General features: G+C 43.7%; 2 protein-coding genes across 8 annotated transcripts in view; one reads left to right on the forward strand and one right to left on the reverse strand.

Moving 5' to 3' along the window:
* Window positions 1-2,410, forward strand: part of magi1b (membrane associated guanylate kinase, WW and PDZ domain containing 1b) — a 131,691-nt gene extending 129,281 nt beyond the window's left edge. For all 7 annotated transcript variants that reach the window (XM_041033054.1, XM_041033056.1, XM_041033055.1 and 4 more), the window contains one exon: window positions 346-2,410. In XM_041033054.1, coding sequence (XP_040888988.1) covers window positions 346-1,586 — 1,241 coding nt within the window. In that variant the 3' untranslated portion in view covers window positions 1,587-2,410. The remainder of the gene's footprint in view (window positions 1-345) is intronic.
* Window positions 2,411-7,506: 5,096 nt separating this feature from the next.
* rhol (rhodopsin, like) lies at window positions 7,507-8,042 on the reverse strand. Its single transcript, XM_041033445.1, is given in 4 exon segments — window positions 7,507-7,754; window positions 7,757-7,843; window positions 7,846-7,993; window positions 7,995-8,042. Coding segments are annotated over 4 exon segments (531 nt in total).
* Window positions 8,043-9,642: the final 1,600 nt, after the last annotated feature.

The following is a 9,642-nucleotide window of genomic DNA, read 5'->3' on the forward strand; positions in this document are numbered from 1 at the left end:
CCCGACCAGCCAAGTCCCATCGTGCTTCAGAGAGGTGAGCCCAGGTAGACCTGGGAACAGGTTTGTTGTGGGTAACGAGTCTCTTTGGCTGCTTCACAACTATGTCACTGCCTTTTATTCTCATGTGTAAGCTACACTAATGTTTTACCATTGGCTGTTGCTGTGCCATCTTAACAACTAGCCATCTTTGCTGGCATTAACATCCGAATGGCTTCCATTGGAAATGTTCTCAGCTTCATGTCTGAGTGGTTCAGCATGGTTGATGTGAAAGCAGATAGGAGCTTTTAGAGTCTACTTGTTTGTTTGATCCCCCTGCCCTCGTCTGTATGTCACACTGTGTTGCAGACGGCAGCCCCAACGACAGCAGCACAGCCAACCCAGCCTCAGGGTTACAAAACGCTGCGGAAGTGAGCAACCTGCCCCCAACCAACGCGCCATCGGAGTCAAGCTACCCACCAGAACCTCACCAACCATCCCGGAGCAAGAAGGAGCCGGGCCACAGCTCTACCGGCACTGGCAAGCAGCACCATTCCAACCACCGCCACCGCTCCCCTCACAAGAAAACCAGCAAGGGAAAACACAAGGGGAAAAAGTCCACAGGGAAGGACCTGTCCAAGGTGAAAAAGAAGGATGACAAGGGAAGTGACAGCCACCGCCACCATTCCAGCGGACACCACCGTAGCCGCCACCGCTCGCCCGACAAGAGGCATAGCAGGTCGCGCAGTGCAGAAAACACCCTGGACTCCCGTCATGGGGGACACCGCCGCGGCCGCTCTCCCGACAAGCACCACAGTCATCACTCCTCCTCTCACCACCGCCATCGCTCACCCTACCGCTCTCCTTACCGTTCACCTCACCGCCACAGGTCCCCCCACCGATCTCGGCACCACTCCCCCACCAGACGCCACGCCCACTCTTCAGAACCCTACCGCCGGTATGCTTCCCCAGAGAGACAAAGCCGCAGCAATGAGAAGCCCAACGGGGATGAGGCCGTATTGAAGGAGCCACCCAAGACTCCTGAACCCAGCCTCCCTCTTGAGGACAGCATCCTCCGTGAGCCCCCAGCCCTGGACCGCCTGAACAGGGAGGTCTTGTTTCCGCCACTGCGCAGGGAGGAGCGCCTGTACGGGGAGGACAGCCTGCTGATGAGAGCCTCCTCCATGGAGAGAGCCTACAGGGGGGACAGCCTGCTGAGGGACGTGGCATCCCGGGCCCCGAGAGACAACTACAGAGATACCACCCTGCCCAGAGTGCGTACGCCGGAATCAGATTCCGCATACAAGAGGTACAGCTCGCTGCTGAGGGGGCGCTCACCTGAGAGGATGGAGAGAGACGGGCGGTACGCCAGCCGAGGTAGCTCCCCTGAGCCGCAGTACCGAGCCCGCAGCCTTGGACGAGATATCTCCCCGATCAGGAGTTCCAGAAGAGACGACTCGGAGGACGAAGAGGATGATGACAATTTCGTAGCGGCTAAGGTGCGAGAGTACTACAGCACGCTCAAGACCAACACCAGTCAATCTTCCAAAAAAACAGTCCCAGAGCCCAAGAAGACCTACAAGGAGAACCCCAAAGACCTGAGCATCTGATTGGACAGCTGTCAGCCAATCACAGCAACCACCCACAGAACACCTCAAGTACTCACTCCCATTACCACTTGGTTCTACAGAAACGCGCCCAGCTGTGTACACACACACACACACACATACACACACACACCAGACAACACACATACACTAACACAAATTTACACACATTATGTGACAATGTTGAGTTACTAACAAGACAGTGATTCCAAAATGACTTTTGAAAGTAGTTTTTCTTTCTTTCTTTTTTTAATTGTATGTTTTATTTTCCTTTTTTTTTCTTGTTTTTGGTTAAGCATTCTACATTTACAGTAACTCAGACTTTTCCAGAAAATGTAAAACCATAAAAAACAATGATGTGCCTAACAGTTCCATTAACGAGCGACATTTTGTTTTTTGATTTGATATTTGGCAGGCGCTTTGTGCCGCGCTGTCAAGATGATGAAATGTATGTACTTTTCCACGAGGATCCCATGGAAGTACCGCGCACCTGGATCACCCTGTAACCGGTGCTCACAATGATGCTGTGCATGTCTTTACCGGTTTCAATGTCTCTTTCTCTTTCTCTCTCTCTATCTCTCCTGCCTTCATTCTTTCTCTCTCTCTCTCTCTCTCTCTCTCTCTCTCTCTGTCTCTCTCTTTCTCTCCCCAGTGCCACTGTTTTTTAGACATTTGACCAGACTATAGCACAAGCCTGCATTTGTTTGTATATTTTTGACAGTTTGCAGTATGTGTACATTCAGAGGTGATCATTTTAAATGAATGAAGGGGAAATTAAAAGTTAAACTATGATGATGATGATGATGATGTTAAAATAAAATAATATATTCAACAAATGAACAAGCGTGTGGTTGTTTTTGGTTGGATCGGTTATCAGACCCAGTAGAATCGTTTGGAGATTGAGGGGAAGTCATTTGAAGTTCATAACAGTTTTAGCAATACAAATGTGGTGGTAAAGTGTCATAACAAAGGAGATGTTGGGCGGCAAGTAGAAAGTGTATCCTAAGAGCCTGAGGAGCACTGTGCTCTCATCATTTGGGCAAACAAAAGACAAAAGAGTGAGGAGGCTGACGTTATCTCAGGCCTCCAAAAATCATGTGTGTGTGGAAATACACTCCTTTTGAAGAAAAAGTAAAGCGAAGAGCTTCTATCCTTTTCGCAACATCAAAGCCTGGATAGGACAGTCTTAAAAAGTGTTCCTCCACTCCTCCTCTCACTTCTTACTTTTGTGTTTCATCTATGCGTTCTTTCTCTTGTTGTCCTCTACACTCATTCCCTTCCCCATCTTACTCCTCTTTATGCACCCTTTATGCTCTCCTCACTGAAAGATTTTTCATTTGACAGCGAACAGACAGCAGGGAAGCTGTGTCCCTATTTCAGCACTGTGACTGCAGTAGGTGGATGATGACGCTGGGGCAGGCTGTGGGTTTTGTTTTTTTTTTTCGTTTGTTTTTTTTTTTTCTGCCCCCGGAAATGATGGAGGAGATGAGAGAAAAAAACAGCAGAGAACAGAGTGGTCACTCCTGGTGACCTGTGAATGCCAGCAGGGATTTACTGCTGCAAAGAAATGAAATATTTTGTCTGGCAGCTGCTTGATGCTGATGTCATACAGAAAGATGAGGCACAGCAGGACATATTGCTGAATTCACTGCAAAGATATATGAAAAAACTGAATTTCTATCCTTCCAACTGTCCTCTTTTCTCATTTACTGACATTTACTTTTAAGATACTGACACTTTAAATGTCCAAGCTTCGGTTATAGTGACTGTACCTTCCTCACACCCTCACTTTGAGGGACATTGGGTGCACGCATGTGTGTTTAAACATGCACAGAATCGTATGCAGATTCTTCCAGTTGCTGTAGCACATGCCAAGGTAGTTAATACCATATATTCAAACGTGTGCATCCAAGATTACCCTGTGGACACAATCTGTGCAGCTCATAAGAGGAAATAAGAGGCAGAGATGAAGCATCATGATCAAACACAACATATCAGAGCTTTTTTTTTTGGCCCACTTTCTCTGCGATTCAACAGGGCCCCAATGCATTGGATTGCTTTTGATGCAACGATCAGAAAGTGTTTTTACAAGGCTACATTTATTAATCTGGCTTCTTGTGAGGAGCATGAACTTTTTCAGTTGCACGGATAGAGTTTTAATGCAAATCATTTTTAACAACCCATAAAGCATGTATCCCAGTACATGTAATAGTAATGTTACAGGTCCCAAGACTGGGACCCCTCTTAGCCGAACCTGGGCGCAACAGTTCCTCTGCCAAAGGTACCACCTGGCTGCTGCTCACATATAATGTCCTTCTTTACAATGCATGTGAAGATTAAAACAGCGTGCCTAGCACCATCCTTTTAAAGATTAATATTAGACATAAAAAAATATACCTCTGTTAATTAAATTAAATTAAATAACATAAAAAAACAGTTGCACAATTTTGTGGTGTACCACGCTAATATATGTAATTTTAATTTTATATTAAATTAGTTCTTCAATATAGTTAGGTCCTGTTTTTTACCTGTGTAGGAAGGGTCTAATCCACTGGAGATCACAAATAGAGGAGCAAACCCTGCAAACCCTTCTCCTTTCTTTGCCTGACTACATTGAGTGTTGCTCACGGCTTTGTGAGCCTAGATTAGCATTAAAACATTTTGAGGTGATGTTGAACATTTCCAAATGTATATAAAATGGTTTTAGTTGGTCTTGTTGGTCACAATAATTTCGACCCATGTCTGTGATGTAAGCGGTTCTTGGTTCAGGACCAGCAAGGTGTTGATGCTGCTCTCAAACTGGTCTTCCTGGCCAAGAACCAGTTCTTTGGCTGTCAAAACACAAAGAAACTGGTTTGAGATTAGGCACCAGCTCCAAACCGTCCCTCAAACTGCCTTAATGGAAAAAATGTTGGTGGAAAGAGGCGACAGTGAAGGCGAAGCAGCACCTAAGTAATGGATGAAATCCACTTTCCAGCACCGACACACCTCCTCCCCTTTCTTGAAATCTCTCTTTGCCTCTTTATCAGGACATACTCCACTCCCTCTCATCATCAAATGCAGGAACAGGGCTCCATGTTTTATTGCTTGTGCAACCCCAGAAATGATTAACAACCCATATCTGGTGACAATTTATCATGTCAGTGCGAGGCAGGAGGGGGAGGCTGTAATGAAATGTCCAATAACAACGTGACTATAGCCCAGCGCAGCGACAGCCCGCCGGGTCAAGTCTGCATTCTCCCATCAGCTCGGCTCCAGGTGCTCTCACTGCGACCTTGGAGACCTTCTGCCTCCCCTGTTGCCATGGAAACACCAAAGCAATGGGCTCTTTCCTCAAGCTGACTGGAGCAGACAAGAGTTGTAGACGAGTAAACAAGGCTGTGGGAGAAAAGTAAATGAAAAAAAAACAGGAATGTGGGGTTATTTTTGGCTGTGTGCTCAGGATTTAAAGATGCCTTCACTCAAGAGAGCGAAAAAAAAAGTTTTCGAGTTGCTTCTTTCACATGAGGCTCAGGATCCTACATAACAAGCCTTTTGTGGTTTCCATTGCTGTCATGTTATGGACATCCACACTGCTGTTGTGTAGTGGTGTCTCTGTCCTAACACTGTATCGGTCTCATGCTCGGCTGTGCATGGAAATCAGCCTTCCCAGGGAGTGAGGTGTGGTGGAGGAATATGTTGTGGTTGTTCAAAGGGCATTTCATGCGTTATGTGTTTTTCTTATAATGGTAACAATAGCAGTAATCAATAGGATATGGTGTATGTACATGTAATGCTTGTGGCTTTTGCGGTGGGTAGTTTTGTTAAGCCGAAAAATGCCTTCAGCCTCTTGCAGTTGTCACACTAATCAATCAGCAGCTGTTAGACAGAAATCCACAGGCTCTGTGTCTCATAAGCTTTTTAATTAAATGATGCCTTTGTTTTTTTAATTGTTGAAGCATCCAGATTTTTAGTTTATCCCTGTGCTAATTTGATAGATAAACCTATTAAAAATCCCTAAGGAACTTGATTGTTTCATTAGCCTTAACAGCTGGTAGTTTTGTACTTGATTCAAGTTCCATTAGATAAAAAAAATGACTGACATCTTATCTACTACTCTTTCTGGAGCACTTACTATTCATTTATTTGTTCTTATACCTAGTTTGCTGCTAATTAAATTTTGCATGATAACACACTAATCTAAGATGGTGAACATGGTAAACATATCTGAAAAACTTCAGCACGTAAACACCACTGGCCATTTAATATGCTTATGTTAGCATTTAGTTCAAAGCAGTTCTATGTCTATGTACAACCTCACAGAGCTGCTAGCATGACTGTAAACTCTTAGTTGTGTTGCACAATGGAAAAAAAATTCTTGTAATGGTGTCTCTCACAATGATGAAATCAGAGAATTATTACCTAACTTTACATTTCCCCTTCAATGCTAGGGAGTGGTTTAGCATCTTTCAGCTCATTGTTTTGGCTTATAGCACGCAACTTTACTGTTTTCATTCACTTTCACCACTCCATTTAAAGCAGGCTATTGTTTTTAGTGAAAACCATCTGATAAACCAGCTGCACAGTACCTGGCCAGCATCAAACGGAAGACAGACAAAATTAGCAACTAGCTGGTGAACACAGTCGAGAATTTGGCAGCTAAAGAGTATATTTCCCCATTGGAGGCCAAAGAAGAGCAACGCCCGGACTTGACATTCATAAGGTGGCCAGTAACTCTGGATGAATGCTAATGGACTGCATACCCGCTAGATGTGTAAATAGGCTGCTCTTTGCTAACATACTCACCATACCAGTGTTTCAGTTACAGCTTGTTGCCCTTTTTCACTGCAGACATTTTGGCTTGTCACACTAGGAGAAGCACAGGTGTTGCTAACAATGGCTCTGTTCTATTAATCTGTCCAAATAACACATAACAGTGAGCCGGCATGCACAAAGCCAGGATCCCTGAAACTGAAGCAGTGAAATGGAATTTAGCCATCATTCAATTACGTACGCCTGTGCTTTGCCTAGTGTCACATGTCAAAATGTCAGAAAAAAAAAAAAAAGAAACCTGGTAGTGCAGGTTTAAGTTGAGTAATTGTAGCCGGGTACTGGTGTTGCTGTGTGCTTGCTCAAGCTCACTGCGGAGTATTTTGTTTCCTGGAAAAGAGGTGGATCAACAGATGATGCAGCAACAACACTTAGTTGTCACATAAATTTGACTTTAAACTTGGCATTTGATTTCAGGCATGTGTCAGAGGCAAGTTGCACTTAATAGCAGCCTTTCAGTGGCAGTTTAGTAAGCAAAAGGTGACTTGTGACTTGAGTTAGAAGTTCCAGAGACAGTTTTTTAAGGGGATGGTTTGTGTCCCCACAGTGACCACTGTAGCCACACTTGGTTGCCTCCCCCAGAGGCAACTAACAGGTCTAACAGGTAAAGAAGAAAATCCCTCCTCTTGTGTGGCATGTTGTATGCAGATTCAAGTGTTTTTCTTCTCATCAGGTCTCTGTCTCACAACTAAATCCCTCATCCTGTTTCATGCATAAGGTGCTTTGATCAAAGGCAAATTGCACACATCATGGTAAGAATAATGCAGTTTTAAGAGTGACTCATTCACTCTTAGAAAAGAAATGGCCGTCTGAAAGCTGCGGCAGACTGAGCCGATGAAATAGTTATACTGTCATAAGAAATGCATGTGAAAATGTCGGCTTTGCCTGTTGCATTGTTGAATGATTCATTTTGGATTTTGTGTGAGGCCAAGCGGTCACGGTTATTCCAAAAAGAAGATACTCTCCTGACCTCCTGATGATTTTTTTCATTCAAATCTTTCTTTGTAATATGTTACTTATTGTAGCCTACAAAATAACAACAACAAAATAATGTAGAAACTCTTTGCAGAGTGTTTATTCAGTCTTTAAAAGAACTGTGCCCTTTTTCAGTTTGTCATTTCATTTGGAGGACTTGTTGGGCCGTGGTCTCCCGCTGGATGGCTGCTGCCTGTTTGAGTGTGCAGAGTAGATGGCTATGGCAGAAGGGTTTAATAGACAGGGGGATGGTGAAATGGCCAAGAAAAATGTAGATCACAAAGGCTTCACGGTGTAGCAGTTAAACACCACAGGATCACTGCATGCCTTCAGGAATGTAATGAGGCCAACCAGTGAGAGGTGGCACAGAGCAGGTGAATGCGAAATGAAGGGCACCCCTGCAGTGGCATGGCTAGCCCCAGTACAAAAGTTGCTCATGAGCACGCAAACCAGGGGCCAGAGGGTGTTCTTACCAAAAAACCCTCTACATTACATCTGGTCCTTCCAAGAACAAAGCACCTGTGCATTGCTGTGTAAATAGTCATGGGGAATCCCTCAAGGCCCATGAGGAGATTAGCAATAGCCAGGTTCAGCAGAACTGAGCATGGCAGCATCCAGAGTGTCTTACCTTTGAAGGGAGACATAAGGAGTGAGGAAATTAATGGGGACATCCATGGGTGCTGGATGTGACAGAGACGTGACCTGTCACCTGTGTCAATTAGTGCTGTGCTGCCAACTGTCCATCAGATTACTGCCTTCTCCCATAGGTTCCTATTTGATCAAGGGTATAATCAGTAATAGCTACTGTGCGTGCATTTGTGTAACCTACACTGTGTCTGTGTTGTCATCAAACTCAGAGAGGAAATCAGTCATGTGTTCAGCACAGGTCTACAAGCAAATGTGCTTCAAAGCTCTGCCTTCCTTTCAGCATCATTTCTTTTTTTAGATTTTGACAATGTCAGTTTAAATATTGATGCTCTGAAGTTGCTTCAAAGGAGTTGAGGTGGGAGGGAGGAGAGTGTTACTTTGGCAACATACAAAAGGAGCACAGAAGTGTTCTGAACTGGGTGAGCAATATTGGAAAAGAGCAAAAAAACATCAGATAATGTTTGGAACAAATCATCATTTTACTACACCAAGTCCTGTAGAGTAATACTCTCACAAACACTATAGCCAAATTAGTTCTAGCTATGTAATGCTTTTAAATTTGATTCATGAGTGTTACACAAATTCACATAGACAGTAGGTTTTGGTCCCAATAGCACTCATAGTTGAAATGATATGGACTGAATTTACATCAAGTATGGAAACTTCTTCTTAAAAACATCATTTGCATGAGGCTGAAGGCTAAATAATTTAATGTACACACTGCAGTCAGGCAAAACATATTGTGAGAATCAATACCACAGTGCACAAAAATACATTCCTCTGTAACCTCCATACATTAATTTAAAAAACAACAACAACCTCCTGACACATTTCTGAATGCACAACCTGCATCATACATATTTATGTTTGTGTCGACTGTGCTCTGGTCTGATGTGGATTCACAAATTGGACCTTTGCCTACACATTTAATGTATGTGCATCATGATGTTCTGCATGAATGATAGTTTGTTGTGATAAACATTACACTGTGGCTGACGTACACATGAACAGATGAAACTCGTTTTGGTTGTTGATTAAAGTAGAAAGCAGAGGAAATGATTACCGTAATCATTTTTTGAATTCATATCACTCACCCCTTCAACCAAATAGAAGAAATCAAGCAAAATGTTTTAATTTTTCATTTGCTGCTTGTAATTCAGTTGGAATAGAAAAAGAATTATAATTATGATCAATTGATAATTTTTTAAATTCAAAATCTATAATGGACCAACATTGGCACACAGTAGTCATGTGACTGGTGAAACTGCAGCAGGAGAAGCGTCTTTGGCTCACGGGTGTTTGAGGAATGAATGGTGGTTGTAAACAGGAGCGAGCACTGCAGCAGACAGCTGCTGCAGGCTGCTCAGAGATATAACAAAATATCTGGTCCACTGGTTCTGATGGATGCTGGCCTGTGGTAACGTAGCCACAGGGTGTCTTGGTGATGTGATGTTAGTGTTTAAAGAAGGTATCTCCTTGATTTACTGGCCTTTCAGTAAAATAGCTCTTACTGTGCGGATCAATGCTTCTGTAATTGGTCCCTTGACTGGAAGAGAAACTCTGATTGGCCAGAGAAGAGAAAGAGAGCTCTCTAGTATGACCTGGCTAATGCAGAGGACTCAGCTGA

The sequence above is a fragment of the Toxotes jaculatrix genome, chromosome 3, assembly GCF_017976425.1.
Source record: "Toxotes jaculatrix isolate fToxJac2 chromosome 3, fToxJac2.pri, whole genome shotgun sequence".
Classification (NCBI taxonomy): Eukaryota; Metazoa; Chordata; class Actinopteri; family Toxotidae; genus Toxotes; species Toxotes jaculatrix.